The sequence below is a fragment of the Myodes glareolus genome, chromosome 2 (assembly GCF_982192425.1).
Source record: "Myodes glareolus chromosome 2, mMyoGla1.1, whole genome shotgun sequence".
NCBI lineage: Eukaryota > Metazoa > Chordata > Mammalia > Rodentia > Cricetidae > Myodes > Myodes glareolus.
The window spans coordinates 108,827,861-108,849,931 of NC_142027.1; the positions used below are offsets into that span (position 1 = coordinate 108,827,861).

Sequence of the window (22,071 nt, forward strand, 5' to 3'; positions counted from 1 at the left end):
GAATGGCCAAGAGACTCAAGAAGGACATCCTCTCTGGATGCTGAGAAAGCAACAGGTGAAGTGGTCCAGTCTGCCTGAAAGTCTCCAGGAACGACGAGGTTCTCAGACAGAGTGGAGTTGCAGATGACATCACTTGATGGAGATATATTCTATCTGCCCCTTGTTGCTCCCAGCATCCCTTAGTCCATCAATACATGTCCAAGACCTAGAGAGGCCCCTGCAGGGACTCACCACTGTCCCAGCTGTCTCTCTGTCCCGCCTCCCCTGCCGCCCGCCCAGTTGGCCAGTCCCCACGCCCACACACCCAGGGCTGCCTCATCTGGTACTGATTATCCTGCTGCTGCTGCTGCTGCTGCTGCTGGTGTTGGTGCTGCTGCTGCTGCTGCTGCTGTTGCTGCTGCTGAACTCAGCTGCTGCTTCCAGTACTTCCCCCTACACAATGGTGCCTGCTGCCCTAACCTTCTTCCTGGGGCCATTCCTTGTGGCCTGGGTACTGCCCCTTGCCCGAGGTCAGACCCCCAACTACACCAGGTAGGTTTCATGTCTTTCAGATGGCTTCCAGAGGGAGCTGCAGAATGCTTGTGACTTCCTGGGAGGGCTGCGCCTGTGTGTCTTGCGAGCTCTTCTGCCAGCAACCCCTTCACGGCTCATCTTCCTCTAAGATTCCTTGGTCTCCCTGTCTGCTGCAAAGCCATGCTCATGGTCTGCAGACTGCCACTGTTCCCAGTCCTTCAATACAACCCTCCTGTCCTAAATCTCCCTTTCCACCCAGAGCCATGCCTCTCCACGGAGTTTGAACCCAGAAAGCCAAGACCTTGAACTTCTTTTAGCTGACATTCAGGAAATGAGACTGGGGGAAGGGCAGCAAGCAGAAAGTCAGATACTGGTCCTTAGCTGGAACCGGAGCAGGGTGAAGGTGGGAGCCCCTAACTGTATGTCCACTGGTGCTCCCCTCATCTCTCTGCCCCCCTCCCCCCATGGCCTCATGGCTTGTCACATCTGGAAGTAGTTAGGCGCGGCTCCTGTCCTTGACTGCCAGGCAGGGCAAGGAGGGGGTTGAGAAAGCAAGGGGGGGGGCTGAGGAGGATTCCGGGAATTCCTGTCGGCGTGGGGGTGGAGCCTCTAGGGGCTGGAGAGATGGCCCCTTTGCCTAGCCCCACTTCCCCTGGACCTTGGGCAGGAGTCCCTGTCCCACAGGATGGGGCTTTTCCTGCACCATCCTCCTGTATTGCCTGGGGCTTCATATTCTCGTGAACTGTTTCTCTAATGGTTCTCCCTGACGCCTCTTCTGTCCTCCAGACCTGTGTTCCTGTGTGGAGGGGACGTGACGGGGGAGTCGGGTTACGTGGCAAGTGAGGGTTTCCCCAACCTCTACCCCCCAAATAAGAAGTGCATCTGGACAATAACGGTGAGAAGGTCCCTCCGGCCATCACTGCCTTTCATCAGTCTCCCTGGCACAACCCTGACAGCTCGGGATACCCTCCCCACCACCAGGCATCACCTCAGTCTGGGAAACCCAAGGGTGTCAGGCTCCACAGTAACAGTCTCTGACATATCCTGACCTTCCCACCCCTTTGTCCTCCCCCACTACCGGAAATGGAACCCTCGGATTTCTGCACGTTAGGTCAGAACTTTACCAATAAGGTACATCCCAGCCATTGATTCATTTAGGTTTTTTTTTTTTTCTTTTCAAAATGGCTTGTTCCACTAGTTTAATCACATATTTTTTTAAACATCTATTTATTTATTATATATACACTTGCCAAGAGACGGTGCCAGATATCATTACAGATGGTTGTGAGCCACCACGTGCTTTCTGGGAATTGAACTCAGGACCTCTGGAAGAGCAGTCAGTACTCTTAACCTCTGAGTCATCTCTCCAGCCCTCATTTAGGCTTTTGGTTTGTTTGTTTTCTCGTTGTGTTTGTGTGTGTGTGTTGTGCATGCGTGTGCATACTCATGCAGGTGTAGAGAGGTCAGAGTGGTATGTGGGGTGTTCTAGAGCTCCACTGCTCTCCGTCTTATTTCCCTGAGACAGTCTAAATCTAGAGCTAGTCTGAAGGTCAGAAAGCCCCAGTGGCCCTGCTGTCTCTGCCCCCCACAGGGCTAGGGTCCCAGGCCTAGTGTGGAGCCTTTTAAATGTGGCCTTTTATATGGGTTCTGGGAATTCGAACTTGAGCAAGCACTTTTACCCACTGAGCCATCTCCCTAAACCCCTTCTCCTTTTATTTTTGAGACAGGGTCTTTGTAAATTACGGGTCTTGCATTTATGATCCCCCTGCCTTGGTTTCCCAAAGAGCTGGAATCATGGACATGCACTCATGGTGCTGAACCTTAATTCTTTGTTTTTGGAGTCAAGGTCTCATTATGTAAATTTTGAGGCAGTTCTCAAATTCAGCACGGTAAATCCTGGGATTACAAGTGTGGGCTGCTATAACTAGCTTAAACCTTTGGTTTTTTGTTTGTTTGTTTTTTAGTTGTTTGGTTTGGTTTTTGTTGTTTTTTAATGGTAGCAAATGCTGAATCTCTACTCCTAATTTGCTCCTGTGCTCTCCCTTCAGAGACCACAAGCTGGGAGTAGCGCCCAGGTCCTCTGTGTTGCACTGGCCTTTCCTGCTACCGCTATTACTCTAAAAGTACCTGGGGGAGGGGGTGATATCCACTGTTAGGGTTGTTTGGGACCTGATTTTGGGCGGTCCCCCATTACTCTTCTGTCAGGTGCCTGAGGGTCAGACTGTGTCCCTGTCCTTTCGAGTCTTTGATATGGAGCTCCACCCTTCCTGCCGCTATGATGCTCTGGAGGTCTTTGCTGGATCTGGGACCTCAGGCCAACGACTGGGACGCTTCTGTGGCACCTTCCGGCCTGCACCTGTAGTTGCACCTGGCAATCAGGTGACTTTAAGGATGACAACGGACGAGGGCACTGGGGGACGAGGCTTCCTGCTCTGGTACAGCGGTCGGGCCACCTCAGGCTCTGGTGAGCATCCTTACCTCCTCTTTCCCCTCTCTTGGCCCCACCCCGGTTCAGGTCCCCACCCCTGCCCTAACCTCGACCCTCCCCAGATTATTCCCAAGAGTTAGGGCCGCCATTACTCCCTTTCTTCTCACTAACCGCCCCTTCAGTCCCTCCTCCTGGTCTTCTCTCCCCCTCCCGCTCCTACCTACCCCTCTTCCAGGGCCTCCCCCAGGTGCGAGGCGGAAATGGGTCATGGACCCGCGGGTGGAATGGGCGGCCTGGGGTTACTGGGACGGTGAGTAACTGCCCGCCCCCCTCCGCAATCGGGCTCCTCTGACAGGAGTAAGGGGGCACCCTGAAGCTGGGGGACTAGGATTCCCTCATCTGGAGCCCCCTATACCCAGTTCTGGGATCCCGATTGCGGTCCCATCACCCCCTCCCGGCAGCACAAGTCTCTCTGGAATGTTTCGGGCAGAGACCTCGTCAGAGGGGAGGGCACCCTCCCAACGTGAGAGCTCTCTAGCCTGCTTTAGAGGATTCTTCTGCTAGGCCGGGATGGAGAGATGGGATCTCCTAGGGGAAGAGGCGTGGTGTGGCGGCGGGTTGGGGAGGGGGCAGAAGGGATCCATTCAATCCTTTCCTCTCTGTTGGGTGCCCCAGCCTCCGTCTTCCCAGGTGTTTGTTGACCCGCCCCTTCTGCTGTTCCCCTTCTTGTCCCCTCATTTTGAGATCCAGACTTTCTAGCTGCCTGGAAAGCTCCCAGTCTAGAGCTTTCTACTCTAGCTGACCGAGGCTCTCCACCGCCCCCCACCCGGTCCCTCTCTCCCCTTCTCAGAGCACCAGTTTTGCGGGGGGCGGATGGAGAAGGCGCAGGGAACCCTGACCACGCCCAACTGGCCTGAGTCGGATTACCCCCCAGGCATCAGCTGTTCCTGGCACATCATTGCACCCTCAGACCAGGTACTGACCTCTTGCCTAGGCTGCCCAGCAGGCACCCAGGCAGCATCCTTAAAGCAGACAGCCAGCGGCATTGTATCAAACGTCTGTGTCCTGATCCCTGAGCTTGCCCTGGTAGAGAGCAAAACCTGACCCAGACCAGCTAACAATGCAAGCAAAAAAGAAGTGCAACTACTGGCCTTAGGGGAGGGAAGTACTGGGTCCTGAGGAAGTGTGTGTGTGTGTGTGTGTGTGTGTGTGTGTGTGTGTGTGTAACTCAATGGGGTGGAGTTCTGTTCATTATGAGTGAGCCTAGATGCACTTGACTTTGCACACCAGGGCAAAGGATGCTCCCTGTATGGTATAGGTGTGTGTGTGTGTGTGTGTGTGTGTGTGTGTGTGTGTGAGAGAGAGAGAGAGAGAGAGAGAGAGAGAGAGAGAGAGAGACCCTTAAGCTAGCAGTGTAAGAACACTGAGGAGGGAACAAGGGGACTGACTTGTGCTACTGCCAAGTACTCCCTGGGCTGGAGAGGTGCAGGGAACTATTCGGTCCGCCTTGACCTGTCCTGCTACGCAGCCAATGCCTCTCCCAGGTGATCCTGCTAACCTTTGGGAAGTTCGATGTGGAGCCTGACACGTACTGCCGCTATGACTCCGTCAGTGTGTTCAGCGGGGCTGTGAGCGATGACTCGAAGAGGCTGGGGAAATTCTGTGGAGACAAGGCCCCTAGGTGAGGGATGAGTCCTTGGCGGGCACTGTTGGGGCTAACTCCTCATCCCTTGTGAGCGGTTGTCAAAGGCCAAGCAGGGTTGAGGGAGGCTCCGATGACCAGGCAAGATCTGATGTCAGAGGACTAGTTTAAGGTTGACCACTGGGGGACAGAATAGGGTACACAGTCTGCCTTGATGCCTCAGCCAATTCTCCTCTGCCCACTGCAGTCCCATATCTTCTGAAGGGAATGAGCTCTTGGTCCAGTTTGTATCGGATCTCAGTGTCACCGCAGATGGCTTCTCAGCTTCTTACAAGACCCTGCCACGGGATGCCGTGGAAAAGGGGCCAGTCTCAAGCCCAGGGGAAGATGTCCAGCCTGGTCCCCCATCCCGTTCTGACCCAAAGACAGGAACTGGGCCCAAAGTCAAACCACCCACCAAACCTAAATCCCAACCTGCAGAGAAACCAGAGAGCTCCCCAAATACACAGGAAACTCCAGCGGTCCTGGGTGAGTGTGAAAAGGTGGCAGAAGGTACTAGAGAGATGGCTCAGTGGGTAAGAGCACAGGCTGCCCTTCCAGAGGACCCAGGTTTGATTCCCAGCACTCATGTGGCAGCTCACAACCATTGGTAACTCCAGACATAGATGCACGCAAAATGCTCATATACATAAAATAAAAAGTGGAAGAAGGGACATGAACTAAAGGAAGCACTAAGCTTCTCCTTGGGTTGGCATGCATTCATTCATTCAACACTCATGGTGCCAGTCTCCTGTCAGTGTCTGGGACTTGTACTGGGAAGCAACACTCTGTGCAGCTCTGAGTTTCCATGTACAAGGCTGCTGCAATTTCACATGTGACGGGCTAAGGCAGGGTTTGCTAGAATCTCCCAGGGAGGGTTGAAGGCACGGCTCAGAGGTAGCTCTTTCCTAAGATCCTCACAATAAGGGGCTGGAAACTTGTCTCAGCTGTAGCATGTCTGTCCCAGAATCCTCTAGTGAGGATTCCGTGTATGATTCAGCGGCAAGGTGGTTGCCTAGAATCCTCCAGGGAGGGCCAAAGGATGTGGCTCAGCTCTAGAGTTCCTGCCTAGCGTGCACCAGACTCTGGCTCCATTCCTAACACTGCAAATAAAGGAGGAAATTGGCTGATGTGAGGCAAATGGTTCTCCTGCCCTCCACAAGCAACCCCGTCTCTCCTAGAGGCATCCAGCGTCACCTGTCCAAAGCAGTACAAGCGGGTAGGCACCTTGCAGAGCAACTTCTGTGCCAGTAGTCTGGGTAAGACCCTCCATCCTGCCCTCCCGACTCCCCAGGCCCTCATCCAAGCCCAGCTCCAGTCACCTGACTCTTGTCTCTCACCCCTGCCCTTCCACAGTGGTGACTGGAACGGTGAAGACCATGGTCCGAGGCCCAGGTGAGGGCCTCACCGTCACCATCAATCTCCTCGGTGTCTACAAAAGCGGAGGACTAGATCTGCCCTCTCCGCCCAGGGACACCCCTCTGAAGCTCTATGTGCCCTGCAGGCAGATGCCCCCCATGAAGAAAGGTAAGGGGCATGGGAAATGAGGATGGATACTGAGCACACTGGAGTCATGAAGGTGCCAGACCACCAGCTTCTTCACCCGCTCTTAGTAACTTGATCTCCTCTCTCCCATTCAGGAGCCAGTTACCTGCTGATGGGCCAGCTGGAAGAAAGCAGAGGCCCCGTCCTCCCTCCAGAGAGCTTTGTGGTTCCCTACAAGCCCAACCAGGACCAGATCCTCAATAACCTAAGCAAGAGGAAGTGTCCCTCCCTTCCTAGGCCAGCTGCCTGAGGTCCCAGCCAAATGCAGCCTGAGTGTGGTGCTCTCAACCCAATAAATGTTTCTTAACTCAGGAAGGGATCGTATATCAGTTCTATGGTTGCGTGGGGGTGTGCATCTTGGATTTCAGAATACTTTTTCCTTGGGGTAGAAGGGAAAAGTACTAGAAGATGAACTCAGACTTCCACATGCTAGGCAAGTACTCCACCACTGAGCTACATCTTCAGCCTGTTTTAGGGACATAGGTTAGGGGCCAGGGAGTGGTGGCACACACCTTTGATCACAGCACTCAGGAGGTACAGGCAGGTGGATCTCTGAGTTCAAGGCCAGCCTGGTCTACAGAGCAAGTTCCAGGACAAGCTTCATAGCTACTAGGAAACCCTGTCTCAAAAACCCAGCCCCCACATGCTCACGACATTTTGTAACCAGTTCCAGGAGATCCAATGGCCTCTTTTGGCCTCAGCAGGCAGCAGTATGTAAGTTGTCACAGACATATATGCAGGCAAAACACCCAAATGCATTAAAAAAAAAAAAAAGAAAAGTCTTAAACACCCACCTGCCCCCCCGCCCTGGCCCCAAATTCTAACTAGAAGCTGAGTGTGTGCCACCTGTAATCACAGTACTTGGGAGATGGAGGTGATCAGGAGTTCAAAGCCAGCCTGGGCTATATAGTAATCGGAGGCCAAATCTGAGTTCTATAAGATTGAGTCTCATGATTTAAGAAGTTAGAAGAGCTGGGCTATGGCGGCTCACGCCTTTAATCCTAGCACTCAGGGCAGAAATAGTCAGATCTCTGAGTTTGAGGCCAGCCTGGTCTACAGAGTAGGTTCCAAGACAGCTAGGGCTACACAGAAAAACTCTGTCTTGGAAAAGCAAACAGAAGTTAGAGGAATGTCAACTAGGTACTGCCACTCCACTGCTCCAGATATTGAGAACTGGGCCACGGAGATGGCATGTTGCCAAGCCTGACAGCCTGCGCTCTGTTTTCAGGACTCACACAGCAGAAGGAGAGAACTCACTCCTGCAAGTTGTCCGTCCTCTATTTGTACAAATGCACGAACACACACACATAAAATAAACAGGGCTGGAGAGATGGCTCAGTGGCTAAGAGCACTGACTATTCTTCCAGAGGACCTGGGTTCAATACCCAGCACCCACATGGCAGCTCACGACTATCTTGTGACGCCAATTCCTGGGCTTCTGACACCTTCATACAAATATACACACAGGCAAAACACTAATGTACATAAAATAAAGTATTAATGAATAAATGAATTAACTTGTAGCATTCTTTCACCTGGGTCTTTTTCTGGCCTCCCTTCTCCCTCCTCACTGTTACCTCTGGTGACTCATTGTTTCCCATTCATTCCTCTTTCTTTTATTATTGTTTTAAACAGGATCTCATTTCCTGCTCAATTTACTGTGTAGCTCAGGCTGTCCTTGAATTTGCAATCCTTAGTTTCTGGAGTACTGGAATGGCAGGTGAGGGCCGCTACAGCAGTTCTCTTTGGTTCTCTCTCTCTCTCTCTCTCTCTCTCTCTCTCTCTCTCTCTCTCTCTCTCTCATCCGTGTGTATAAGGTTGTATGTGTTTAGAAAGCCAAAGGACAATCTTAGGTGTCATCTTCAAGAACACCATCCACCTCTTGTTTCTTTTGATATTGTAATTTAAAAAAAAAGTGTGTGTGTACCCAAAGAGGCCAGAAGAGGGTGTTGGATCCCCTGCAGCTGAAGTTATAAGTGGCTGAGAGCTGCCTAACATGGATGCTGGAACCGAACTTGTGTCCTCTAAAAAAGCAACCCCTGAGTCAACCCTCCAGCTCCACCCTCCCTTCCCTGCCTTTGTTTTGAACTGAGCTCCTCCTGTGGGATTATAAGAATGCACTGCTATGCTCCACGTTTTTGCTTAAGGATGACAACTCAGACCCGGTGCCTGCCAGCTATCCCCACTCTAGGACAGTTGGGCTTCAGGATTTTGTTACCCTCCTTCTGGAATTCTTTCCCATAGATACATTTTGATTCTTTTCTAAGTCTAGTCAGATCTCTGCTCAAAGATCATCTAATTCATTCCTTTGTCCTTGCCAAATGGCAGATTATGTTTTAAGTACTGAAAATACATCAGAAATAAATGTCCCTGTTTTTGGAGAGGACATTCTCTGGAGGAAAGAGTCAACAGATTATGATGTAAAGCATCAAGAAATGTGCTATGAAAAAAGCAAGACAAAGTCAGGCAGTGGTGCTGTATGCCTCTAGTTGCAGCACTCAGGAGGCAGAGGCAGGCAGATCTCTGTGAGTTCAAGGCCAGCCTGGTCTACAGAGCCAGTTCCAGGACAGCTAGGACTAACAGAGAAACTGTCTCAGAAAAACAAAAATAAGATGGGCAATGGTGGTGCATGCCTTTAATCCCAGCACAAGAGTTAGTTCCAGGACAGGCTCCAAAGCTACAGAGAAACCCTGTCTCGAAAAAAAAAAAAAAAAAAAAAAGAAAAGAAAGAAAGAAAGAAAGAAAAAAACAAAAACAAAACTAACAACAAAAGCAAGACAATAGCAGGCGTGGTTGTAATCCCAGCTACCTCAAGGACAGAAACAGATCTACAAATTCAATGTCAGTCTAGGCAATTTAGCCCTAGTCTCATAATAAAAATTTTGAAAGGACTAGCACTGTGGGATAATGCTCCTGTATGCTGTAAAGTTTTGTCACTGTACTGGTTTAATAAAACACTGGCCAGTAGCCAGGCAGGAAGTATAGGCATGGCAAACAGACTAGGAGAATTCTGGGAAGAGGAAAGGCAGAGTTGCAGTCACCAGGCAGATGCAGAGGAAGCAAGATGAGAATGCCTTACTGAGAAAAGGTACCAAGCCCTGTAGCTAAACATAGATAAGAATATGGGCTAATTAAAGTTGTAAGAGGTAATTATAAGCCTGAGCAATAGGCTAAACAGTTTATAATTAATAAAGCCTCTGTGTGTTTATTTGGAATTGAATGGCTGCAGGACCGGGCAGGACAGAAACTTCTGTCTACAGACTAGTGTAAGACTTTAAGACAATTCTGAAGCCATTTCTGACAATTCCAAATCCTGTCAGCCTCCATGCCTTAGTGCTTCCCCTTCTCCCCTGGGAACCAAGGACCTAACAGCTACACATGCACATACTCAGTTCCTGAACAATTACCCATACACGTATATTTGACTCAGTCCCATGAGAAACAGGGTCAAAATGACCTCTTACCTCATCTGATCTGACAATAGCCCTCCAGTCAATTATGGTATTAGCCCTTTTCGAATAAGTCAATCATAATGATCAAGGAACAACCCCTCTTGTTTCTATGGGGCCTTCTCCTTTAAAAGTAGACTGTACCAGCTATTCGAGGTCTCTTGGCTTCCCGAATGCTGAGGGACCCTGTCATGACAGAATTAATAAAATCCTCATGCTTTTGCATTGGCTGTGGTATATAAGGTGGTCTCTGGGGGCGACTCCTTCTCGGTTTGGACACTGGAGTCCAACATTTAGTTCCCTGACCGGGAATTGAGTCACTTCCAGACGTACTCTAGACCCAGTTGGAGGTATAAAGAAACGAGCTCATTTTTATGTCTGTCTGTTTATGTATTATGTTTCCTGTTTCTGTGTAATTATGAATAAGTAATTTAAAAATTGTACTTGCACAGGGTCTGTATTGAAACAGGGCTAAGGGAGGAGGCAGACGTGTCCTGAGATCCCTTGCCCTAGCCCTGAAAGACGTTTCACGGGCATTTATGGGAGGAAGGGGCAACCAAGTCGCCCTAGTCGCCAGGAGAGGCGTGATCCTCCATCTGTACTTTTGGATCTGCTACCACGCAGCTTCTGATTTTGAGTTTATGTTTGTCTTTTTGTTCTTATGTATTTTCAGTTCTGCACCAGAGTGGTGGTGAGAGCACCAGCTTCTGGTTTTGAGTTTGTGTCTGCTTCTATGTATTTTTGTTTTTGTATGTCAGTTTGTCTTTGTTAAAATCCACCTGCAGGAATTCAGAACCTGTCAATGGCCCCCTGGCCATCATCAGTTCCCCTGATTCCGAAAGCAGCCCTGCAGCTAGAGGAGGTGATATGGTGGCTGCCCCTCCCTGAGCCCTGTGTCTTCTCTCTTTCCTGCACAGGAGCAAAAGAAACCCAGAATCCAGGCACCTCCAGTTCTTCCTGTTATCCAGCCAAGCATGGCAGACTTCTCCCTCCTCCTCCCCCAGAGGAAACACTTCATTCCTGAGGAGCCCTGCTGGTCAGGTCCGAGCCCTGAAAACTTCAGCACTCAGCATCTATACTGGGACAGGGGAGGGACTTCCACTAGGGAGAGAGTGACTTCCCAAGCATTTCCCTTTCGCTCAGTAGCAGGTCAATTACAATACTGCTTTTTTTCTGCCTCTAATCTTTACTTATAACCCTTCCTTTTCTTGGGACCCTCAGACCGTGACCGGGCTTATAGAATATGTTCTGGTTATCCATCAGCCCACTTGGATGATTGCCAGCAGCTCTTACAGGTGCTCCTAACCACAGAGGAAAAACAGTGAGTTCTCTTTGAAGTTTAAAAAAATGTCCCAGGAGCTGACAGCAGATCAACCCAATCACAGAATGATAGAGGACAGGACGCCTTCCCTCTGACTTGACCCAAATGGGACTTTAATACTCCAGCTGGTAGGGAGCAGCTCCGTCTTTAATGCCAGATTCTGATTAATCTGGTCTAAAAAGGGGGGGGTTGCAAAGCACCCCGCTAACTTGCTAATTTGGCTAAGGTAAGAGCAATAGCACAAAGGTATGATAGTACTCCTGCAGGCAGATTGCCAAGCCAATGTAATGATGTCTTTTATAGGCCAGTCAGCATCAGACATTTGTAGCAAGTTGCAGAGAAAGAAGGGACTGCAGAGAAGCTCACTCCAGGACTTAATAAAAAAAAAAAAATTAGACAGATAGGGAGGCAACAGAAGACAACAGCTGCAGAGACTGTGCACCTCAGACAGAGCAGCCCCTGAATGGCCGAATATGGACTTAAGCTGCCACCACCTGGGCCGATTAAAAAAAAAAACTCAATGAGGAAGAATGGCCCTACAGGGCTTTGGGCTCAAGACACTTCCCAAAGCAGCTGCTGAGCAAAAGTGGTTGGAGAACAACAATGAATATAGCCGGCTACTGAAGCGGTGCTCTGCCCACCTGAGAGGCCTACGCAGCAGCCACAGTGACAGCACTGAAATTTCCCCCTTGCTTACGCTGTGCACCCAGGTGTCTGATTCTGAGGTGTACGGGGGGAAAAGGGGGAGAAATTCCCCTTTGCTGTGTGTCTAAAACATTTGACTATGGACTGAGTACTCTATGTTATCAATGAACCACCTTATGAACTGTAGATCTGGAATCAAAAGCCTTTTTGTTTTCACTCCCCCTGCTATTTCCCCTGCAGGGAAAGCAGGCTGCTCTCAGCCTTTGCCACCTCGCTGGGCAAGGCCCCTGCAGACAGCAATGAGCCAGGTGGGAGCAGCCCCAGAGTAGCAGGCGGGGCGGGCTCCGAAGGCACTTCAGGCTGGAGAGGCTCAGGCAGGCTGGCGGATGCCCCCTCACCGGAGTTTGGAACAGATCCAAGGCCAGCAGCGCAAATTCAGTGGCCGATGAGGCGGAACCGCAAGGAGTGGAGCCCGTGAGCTAACTACTGCCGCACAGCAAAGAGGGGCAAGGAATAGCAGCCAGAGTCCCTGGCCAGGAGAAGGCCGGAAGAAGGCCGAGGACCCCGCGCCCAGCGCCGCCACTGCCACTGCAGGCAACGACCCCTCTGTCGCCTGACTGAGCAGGAGGAGTCCTGCAAGCCTCCTAGTCAACGGAGGTGGGCTTCTGAGAGGCAACAACTGGTGCCACCCAGATGAGGAGGGGCGGGGGACGAGGAACTAACAGTCTTCTTAAAGGTACATCGGCCTTTTGATACAAACTACGGATGGCAGAGAAACTTTTTCTCACCATGACTAAGAAGATCAAAGAAGAAATCTTCCCAAGGCTTGGCCTGCCCAAGGTAATCAGAATTTATGGTAAAACTGCCTTGTTGCTCAGAAAAGTCAGAACATGGATAAGACTGGGGAAAATTACATTATGCATATAGACCCCAGAGTTCAGGACAGGTTAAAATAATAATAATAATAATAATAATAATAATAATAATAATAATAATAATAATAACAAGGACCCTTACCAAATTAGCCTTAGAACTGGCATTAGAGACTGGGCACAGCTCCTCCCCGTAGCCCTGTTCTATGTAGATCCAATATGGGGGACCTCCCCCACCTTGGCTTCCTAAGGCCCCCTCATGACCCATTCTGCAGGCGCGACTGAAGGCTCTCCAGATCTCCAAGCCCAGGCATAGAGACCCCTGACCACCCTGACACTCGGAAATCTCGCATTTGTTCCAGAATTGACGCCTGGGGTATATCTGGAGGGACATGAGAAAAGCGCAGCACCTCACAGCCAGAACAGCAGCCGCCCACTCGTATCTGCAATCCACGTCTCCTGAAGCCCTTGCTTTGATACCCCTGCCCTCACCCCTGATTTCTATGGATTAGTAGCAGGGTTAGCATCCTGGGATATCCGAGATGCATATCCCCCACAGCTGCCCCTGGAGGCTGGCAAAAGATTTTCCCCTAGAGGAAATATTCGGGTGTGGGGGTCCAGAACACAGATACCCCTTGGGAAAGCTAGATTTTTATACTGTGGTGCTTATACTTCCCCAAAACAATGTTCCATGTGGAGCACAGGGACATATGACATCTCCCCCACTTGTCTCCCAGGGGCGAAAAATGGGACTGTCTCCATGGGTATCGGGAAGGACTTGAAACATGAGATGGTATTTAAAACCAAGTACTATCTGACCAGAGCCTGCTGCTGCTGGCTGGATTAGATCCCCCTAAAGGGGCCCTAATTATCTCTGCCGGCACCTTCCAACACCAGCCCAGGCACCCAGAGATCTTGTACCCGTTCCAGGTTGGAGATGACACCTACTGCCCTCAAAGTGGACAGTATCTTGTCTCACGTCAAGCCTGCACCTCCACAGGACGACCCAGGACCTTCCAAATAAAAGCTTCAGTATACCCAAAATTCTCTCAAGAAGACCTGATTCTGCCAGGCTTGCTGATCTTTGCCCTGATGCTTATACCTTAGGACTTAACCTGGACCCTGACTAACTTTGAGACTGGGCAAGCCTTAAGGCTAGCCACTGTAGTTCATCCCCTGGATACCTGGTTCCCCCAGCTAACTTTTGACCTATGTGTTTTAGCAAAAGACTCTTGGGAGGATACTGAGCAAACTCCCGGAAACTCTTGTTCTGCATGCAAATATTCTAAATGATATATTTGTCTGGGGAGGAAAAGCAAACTCTGTAGTACGGGGGACCTAAAATATTTTGTTATGCTGTCTGATGATGTAAAACAAATGTCAATGTCTCCTGGTTGGGGGTTAGCAAAAAGCACGAAATGGTTAACAGGCAATACTTGGGGTTTACAGTTGTATGATCCAGGAAGGAAAGACATAGGAATTCTGCTCACCCTGCGAATTGTTGTAACACCTCCCATGGCCATGGTACCAGGGCCCAACCCAGTATTACCTGACCAGGGCCAGCTAGCCCCTGTTGAGGTAGCCCCCTTTGCCAGGACCCTGGGCCCCACTCCTAGTGCTAAGAACCCTTCTGCAACCCCTGCTTCACTACAGGCCAGCGATTGTTTAGTCTGATAATGGGAGCCTTTTCTTTGCTAAATAGAACTGACTCCAGCAAGATTATGTCAAGCTGGCTATGCCTGTCAGCAGGACCTCCCTATTATGAGGAAATAGCCTCATCTGGCAGTTTCAACCATATCACCTCTCATACGTCCTGCAATTGGGAAAAAACCTAACTCTCCCAAGTCCTAGGACAACATGACCTGATGCCCTCTATTGATCTAGGATGGGCCTACAACACTGGTTTGTTAATTTCTGTGTACAGATCCAATTAATCCCCCAAATTTACTAATATCTCAAGATTGAGATATTTGACCAAATAAGAGGAGGGAATGTAAGACTTTAAGACAATTCTGAAGCCATTTCTGACAATTCCAAACCCTCTCAGCCTCCATGCCTTAGTGCTTCCCCTCCTCCCCTGGGAACCAAGGACCTAACAGCTACACATGCACGTACTCAGTTCCTGAACAATTACCCATACACGTATGTTTGACTCAGTCCCCTGGGAAACGGGGTCAAAATGACCTCTTACCTCATCTGATCTGACAATAGCCCTCCAGTCAATTATGGTATTAGCCCTTTTCGAATAAGCCAATCATAATGATCAAGGAACAACCCCTCTTGTTTCTATGGGGCCTTCTCCTTTAAAAGTAGACTGTACCAGCTATTCGAGGTCTCTTGGCTTCCCGAATGCTGAGGGACCCTGTCATGACAGAATTAATAAAATCCTCATGCTTTTGCATCGGCTGTGGTGTATGAGGTGGTCTCTGGGGGCGACTCCTTCTCAGTTTGGACACTGGAGTCCAACACTAGGAACGTAGCTCAGTGATTGAGTACTTGTCTATCAAAAGTAAGACCCTGGGTTCAGTCCTCACAAACAAGAAATAAAACAAAGCAAAAGCATGATAAAAAGGAAAATACGGTTTTCAGGAAAGGCTTTCCATAAAACACATAGATTTTAATTTTTTGCACTTATTACATATGCGCACATGTACACACACATGTACATTGTACATGTGCATATATGCATTTAGCTCAGCTCATGTAAAGGGTGTTTCTCTCCTCCTACCATGTGAGTCCTAGGAATCCAACTCAGGTCTTTGGGCTCCACACAAACTCCTGTACTGGTGAGTCATCTTGTCAGCCCACTGTTGTTGGCTTTGTTTTTATTTTGTTTTGAGATAGGGTCTCACTATGTAGTCCTGGCTGCCCTCAAACTCAGAGATCCACCTGCCTCTACCTGGATCCAGAGTGTTTGGATCTGAGGTGACTGCCATCATGTCAGCCCCCGCCCCTCCAATGTTTGGGGGGCGTTGTTTGGTTTTTTGTTTTTCAAGACAGGGTTTCGCTGTTTAACAGTCCTAGCTGTCCTGGAACTAGCTCTTGTGGTCCAGGCTGACCTCAAACTCACGGGGATTCACCTGCCTCTGCCTCTCGAGTGCTGGGATTAAAGGCGTGCACCACCACCGCCCAGCCCAAAGTGTGTGTTTTTAAAGACAAGGTTTCACTATGTAGCCTTGGCTGGCAGGGAACTTCCTATGTGTAACAGATCAGGTTAGTTTCAAATTTGTGGCAATCCAACTCACCTGCTTTAGTACCTGGGACTTACACGAATATGCCTGGCTTCTTCTAGCTGTTTTTTCTCTTTGTTATTTCATTTTCCCCCCTAATCATCATACTAATTACTGATAATTTTATATAAATAAAATGATCTCATCATGGCATTTTTATACATTTGACACATTCACCACCACTATGTCGCTTGTCCCCTACTTCTGTGGGTCCTTTCCCCTTCCCAGATAGTCCTCCTGATTTGGTGGTTCTTGTTTTTTTGTTTTGTTTTGTTTTGTTTTTGTGAACCAGTAAGTTTTATTACTGCTGCGCAGGCCATTTAATAGTGGTTATTCCAAATAAGAAAATGTCTCTCCCTAGCAATCATTAACTACCTATAGGGGTGGGGCCTTGTGGGAGCACCACTTGGGAGGCAAAGGCAGGTGAATCTCGGTGAGTTCGAGGCCAGCCTGATCTACAGAGTTCGTTCAAGGATAGCCTGAACTGTTTCACAGTTCTAAAAAAAAAAAAAAAAAGAAAGTCCCTTTTAAGTCTTGAGAGATATCTCAGAGGTTAAGAGCATTAACTGCTTTTTCAGAGATCCAGTGTTCAATCTCCAGCAACTGTTAGGGCTGGCTCACAACCATCAACAATGAGATCCGATGCCCTCTTCTGGCCTGCAGGCATACGTGCAGACAAAACATTGTATACATAACAAATAAATCTTTTTAAAAAATCTCTTTAGGCAGGGCAGTGGTGGCACACGCCTTTAATCCCAGCACTCTGGAGGCAGAGGCTGACGGACCTCTGTGAGTTCAAGGCCAACCTGCTCTACAAGAGCTAGTTCCAGGACAGGCTCCAAAAAGCTACAGAGAAACCCTGTCTCGAAAAAAAACAAAAAAAGCCGAGCGGTGGTGGCTCACGCCTTTAATCCCAGCACTCGGGAGGCAGAGGCAGGCAGATCTCTGTGAGTTCAAGGCCAGCCTGGGCTACAAGCGCTAGTTCCAGGGCAGGCTCTAAAAACTACAGAGAAACCCTGTCTCGAAAAACCAAACCAAAACAACAAAAACTCTTTAGATTTATTCATGGACGTCGAGTGTCTTGTCTGCATGTATATGAACCACATACCGGTAGAGGTCAGATGAGGCCGTCCAATCCCATGAAACGGGAGTTAACAATTGGTTATGAACCACTATGTGAGTGCTGGAACCGAACCTGGGTCCTTTTAGACGCTGAGCTAACCCTTCAGCACCCCACCCCACCCCACCACACCCCTTTTTAAAAGTGCAACCAGAGCCGGTTGAGATTCTTGCTTCATCCAGTTTTACTTATTGATTACTGACTATTAACCTTACGTCACTGTGCACACATGTTTTCTCAGACCTGAGCAGGAAGGAGAGAAAAGCAAAATGAAATTAAAAAAAGAAAAAAAAAAGCAGAACGAAAAAGACACACTAGCTCGGAGCCCAGACCTGCCTCCCCGAGTTACTATCAGACTAGAGTTGGCGCTCGGGACCCTTGAATTACTTACGCAAGATGCAGCCAATCATTAGCGCCGAGGGAGGCGGGTTTGGTCGCTGACGAACACCAATCAGCGTACAGTTAGACGGAAGCTAGGCAGCATTGACCAAGGAGAAAGGCCGTACGGCGGAAGTACATCAAGGAACTTTCGGGAAGATGGCGCCCTCAGCCTGCAGACAATTGACTGTAGGAAACTTTGACTACCAGGTGATTATCGTAGCACGAGCGGCCATTCAGAGGCGGAATGCCGGAGATGGCACAGGCCGAGCTTAAGGAAAGGGATCGAAGATGAAACCCAGTGACCTGGCTATCAGGAGGGCTCAAGAAGACCAAGTCCGTCGCGGGGGAGGGGGATACCGGCACGGGAACGCCCGGAAGGGGCGGGGCTTACTGCCCGTACCGGAAGACCCGGATCGGGAAGCAACTAGGCGGGCCAGATTTGAGCCGAGTGGGCGTGGCCACTGCGGTGCGGTTTGGAGGCGGGACCTGTAGGAACCTGGGGCCCAGCTGGAAGGGGAAAGGGTTGAAGAACCGGACCTGGGACTGGAGGATCCACGTCTAGCGGAGTACCGAGGCAGCGGGGACACCTGGCCGAGCTCTGCCACCATCTCGCCCTGCCCTCCTTTCGTTCCTCGCGCCGCTAGCCCTAGACTCCAAGGCCCTCTTATCCTTGTGAGCTCTGCCCTCGGATGTCCGACCGCCTAGAGCCTGCATGCGCCGTGGGGCGCCCCAGGACCAGGAGCTGGTGGGTCCGGGGGCCCCTGGGCGGGGACCCCGGGGCTCCTCTCCTTCCTCAGGACCCGTTGTCCCGGTGCTCGTCTTTCCCCCGGATCTAGTATTCAGAGCGGACCAAAGAAGTGGACCCCGGCAGCTGCTGACCCTCTACAACCCCACGGGAACTGCGCTTCGCTTCCGAGGTGAAGAGATGATGGGCGCCTGGAGATAGGGCTCTGGGGATTGATAGGAAGATATGGAAGAATTTTGTGGGCTGGAGGAATCAGTTAGGTAATGTCCGTCTCTGGGGTGGCTGACAGAAGGGAGCTCTGGTAACCCACCATAAGCGAAACTTTAAGGTCTCTTCGTGTGTCTTTATCCCGCAGTTCTGTGTACAGCACCTGCCAAATATACGGTATTCGATGCAGAAGGATTTGTGAAGCCGCAGTCTTGCATTGACATGTGAGTGGGGAAGGTGGGGAAGCAGCCCGTCATTTCTGCCATCTGTTGCCTTTGGTCTGAGACCTTTTTCACCCGCTTGCTGGGAAGAGTTTCTGGGGGAGGAGAACTGGGTTCGCTTGGTTGGTTGCTTCTCACTTAACTTTCCTCCCAATGCGTCAGCGTGATCCGGCATGTGGCCCCCATCCCCAGCCACTATGATGTCCAGGACCGGTTCCGAATTGAGCTGTCTGAGGAGGGGGCTGAGGGACGTGTGGTTGGCCGAAAAGACATCACCTCTGTTCTTCGGGCCCCAGCGTACCCCCTGGAGCTGCAGGGACATTCTGAGCCAGCGCCCAATCCAGGACCTCCTGTGTGGACAGGACCAACCCCAGCCAGACACCTTCAGGAGAGTGAGTTGAAGGGATACATTGTGTTTGTGGTGTTGTGTGTATGTGTGTGTGTTATGTGACTATGTGTGTGTGGGTGCTTGTGCACATGTGTGTGTTTGTGGAGGCCAAAGGTTGATTTTTCCTCATTTGCTCTCCACGTTTATTTTTTGAGACAAGATCTCAAGCACATTCGTTTTGCTAGGCTGGATTCCCAGTTAACCTTAGAATCCAGTATCTCAGCTGGGCGGTGGTGGTGCACGCCTTTAATCCCAGCAGAGGCTGGCGGTTTCAAGGCCAGCCTGGTCTACAAGAGCTAGTTCCAGGACAGGCTCCAAAGCTACAGCAAAACCCTGTCTCTTAAAAAAAAAGAATCCAGTATCTACCTGTCTCTACCACCCAAAGACTAGGATTGTAGAGGCACGCACTACCATGTGTGCCCAGGTTCTTCAGTGGGTTTTGGAGATCAGAATTCGGGTCCTCATGTTTGCACTGTCAGCCCTTTACTGACTGATTAAAACGGTTCTTGTTTTTCTGTAGTACTGGGGATTCGCCTTGTACCTAAGGCATACCAAACAAGCCCTTTGCTGCTGAGCAATATCCCCAGCCCTTCTGTGGGGACTCCTGAATTCCGTAGGGTGAGAACAAGTAGCCTTACTCTAGAAATGAACTAAATGGGGTGAAGAAGTCCCCGTGCACAGGTGTTCCTGGCTAAGGTTTTCTGTTGGGTAAGAGAGGAAGACGACTTTACACTTGCCATGGCTTCTAACTTCTAATCAGGGGACAAGTTCTTCCCTAGCTTCAACTGCAGTGGCTGTTATCAGGCGCCAGCTACCTTCAGTTCAATAAGAAGCCTGTACTGAGCAGTCATACTCCTGTGTGCTGGACATGGAAGATATAGAGGTCCCTGCCTGTCAGCCCAGGACACTGAGAACACACCTTTGGAGGGCAATAAAATGTAAACCCAAGAGAAACCCTGTCTCGAAAAACAAAAAAAAAAAAATGTAAACCCAAAGGCCAGCATGATTTCACAAGCCTGGGATACCACCACTTGGGGTACTACAAAGAAGGAAGGAGGATTGCAGGTTCCAAGCTAGCCTGAGCTACATGGTACGGCTTTGACAATGTGGATGGGGAGGAGTATTGTGGAGAAAGATCAGTTGGTAAAGTGTTTGCTACATACGAGTGAGGACCTGAGTTCAGTCCCCAGCACCCGTGACATGGTTGTATTGTGTTTGGACTTCCAGTTCTGAGGAGGCAGAGACAGGCAGATCCTGGGGCTGGCTAACCAGTTGGCCATTCTAACAGACAAGGCCAGGTTCCATTGAGAGACCCCATTCTTCAAAAACAAGTCGGATGGTTCCTGAGGAACCGCACTTGAGGTTGATTCCTGGCCTCTGTACATATGCACACGTGTGCGTGTACCCACCCATTCACATCTATCACACACTTAAGAGAGATAACCAAAGCCGGATATGGCATTGCACACCTAATCCCAGAACTTGAGAGCTAGAGGCAGGCGGATCAGAAGTTCAAGACTACCCTTGACTACCTAATGAGTTTGAGGCCATCCTGTGAGTCCCTGTCTGAAAATAAGTAAATGACAGGTGGATAAACCCCAATCAAAGTTGCTGCCTCTCCGTTGTTCATCCTGGTCCCTGGTGGACCTTGGGCCACCGGTACTCATGTCCCCTCCTTTTGCAGGTGCCCCCCAGCAGCTGGCCACCAGCTCCTTCCTGCTCTTCTTGCTGACAGGCATCATCTCCGTGGCCTTCCTGCTGCTGCCCCTGCAGGACGAGCTTGGCAGCCAGCTGCCTCAGGTTCTGCATGTGTCCCTGGGACAGAAGCTGGTGGCAGCGTACATCTTAGGTGAGCGTGGTAGAGGAGCACATGGGCCCACCTCCAAAGAAAGGACGGGGGAGAGGGGGAAAGGCTCCTGCATGGACTCTCTTCCTTTTCCTACCCTCAGGCCTCCTCACCATGGTGTTCCTCCGGACCTGAGCTCTCAGCTGGACCCACCCCACCCACCCTCTCCTTCGCAGGCAGGGACCTGAGGCAGCCACTGTGATGTTTGCACCTTGCCCCTTCTCCCTTTTTTCTACCCATCCATCAGTTTTCATCCTGTCCCTCACCAAACACCCAGGGATTTGTACTCATTTCCAAGTTGAATAAAATAAGTTTTAAAAATCAAAATGGGAAATGTAGGATGCTTGTCCTTGGCTTCTCACCCTTTTTTTTTTCAATTTAAATGAGGTGTGTATGTGTGTGTGTGTGTGTGTGTGTATGCATAAGCATGAGGCCAGAGATCTCTATGTCAGCTGTCTTCCAAGCGCACGTACATGCAAGCAGAGATGGAAAGACAGCCTTCAGAGTTGATTCTCTCCTTCCACCATGGGCATTCTAGGCATCGTTCTTGGGTCATCAGACTTGGTAGCAAGTGTCTTTACCCACTGAGCCATTATGCCGCCTCCTACATCTTATTTTTGGAGGTAAGGACTGTCACTGAACCTAGAGCTCATCAATTGGCTGGATTCCCTCAGCAGTAAGCTCCACCTCCCCAGCCCCGAGGTCACAAGTTCTTGTAACTGTTCATGCACTGTTAATTATCAACTTGAAAGCTCCTAGAATCACCTGGGAGAGGGGCGACTGGGCATCAAGAGGGTGATCCTGATTCGGTTCACTGGGGAGGGGTGATCCCCATCCCCATACGTGAACTGCACCATTTTGTGGGGTTGGCTCTGGGATGAATGAACAGGAGGGAGAGGGAACTGAGCGCCACATTCATCACTTTGACCAGCTGACCTCAAGCTGCTTTGACTCCATGAACTGTGAGCTAGAACAAACACTCTTAAGTTGCTTGTTGGCGTATGTCATCACAGGAGCAGGGGAGAAACCGAGACAGCGTGGGTGCTGGGGCTCTGAGCCCAAGTCCTCAGGCTTGCAGGGCAGGCACAGCAGTGACTGACCCGCTCCCTAGCCCTCCCCACTTTATCTTTTTAAACTCATTTTTAATACTTTTAAACTTTGGATTTTTTGACACAAGGCTTTTCTGTGTAGCTTTGGCTGTCCTGGAATTCGTCCTATACACCAGGCTGTCCTGCCTCCCGAATGCTGGGATTAAAGGCATGTGTCCCTACTGCCTGCAAAATCATTTTTCACTTTTTAATAAAAATGTTTTTGTATATAAGTGTTTTCACTTGCATGTATGTATATGCACTACATGCATTCCTGGTGCCTTGCAGAGGTCAGAAGAGGGTGTCAGATCCCCTGGAATTTCAAATGGTTGAGAACTACCATGTTGGCACTGGAAAATAACCTGGGTCCTCTGGAAGAGCAACCAGTGCT

General features: G+C 50.1%; 2 protein-coding genes and 1 long non-coding RNA gene across 3 annotated transcripts; all 3 read left to right on the forward strand.

Moving 5' to 3' along the window:
- The first annotated feature begins 329 nt into the window (after positions 1–329).
- On the forward strand, positions 330–6,478 carry Pcolce (procollagen C-endopeptidase enhancer). Its single transcript, XM_048433969.3, has 9 exons — positions 330–531; positions 1,300–1,408; positions 2,719–2,977; positions 3,792–3,916; positions 4,486–4,622; positions 4,831–5,111; positions 5,804–5,881; positions 5,979–6,149; positions 6,263–6,478. Exons 1-9 carry the CDS (start codon positions 440–442, stop codon positions 6,415–6,417), a joined length of 1,407 nt encoding a protein of 468 aa, XP_048289926.1. The 5' UTR covers positions 330–439; the 3' UTR covers positions 6,418–6,478.
- A 4,715-nt stretch (positions 6,479–11,193) lies between these two features.
- On the forward strand, positions 11,194–14,855 carry LOC148123133 (uncharacterized). The gene is made up of 2 exons (XR_015737284.1): positions 11,194–12,422; positions 12,730–14,855. It is a non-coding gene; the product is annotated as an uncharacterized LOC148123133 (long non-coding RNA).
- Positions 14,856–17,325: 2,470 nt separating this feature from the next.
- Mospd3 (motile sperm domain containing 3) lies at positions 17,326–20,919 on the forward strand. Its single transcript, XM_087903486.1, has 5 exons — positions 17,326–18,102; positions 18,286–18,361; positions 18,521–18,750; positions 20,431–20,595; positions 20,696–20,919. The coding sequence occupies exons 1-5, from the start codon at positions 17,898–17,900 to the stop codon at positions 20,725–20,727; spliced, it is 708 nt and encodes a 235-aa protein (XP_087759612.1). The 5' UTR covers positions 17,326–17,897; the 3' UTR covers positions 20,728–20,919.
- Positions 20,920–22,071: the final 1,152 nt, after the last annotated feature.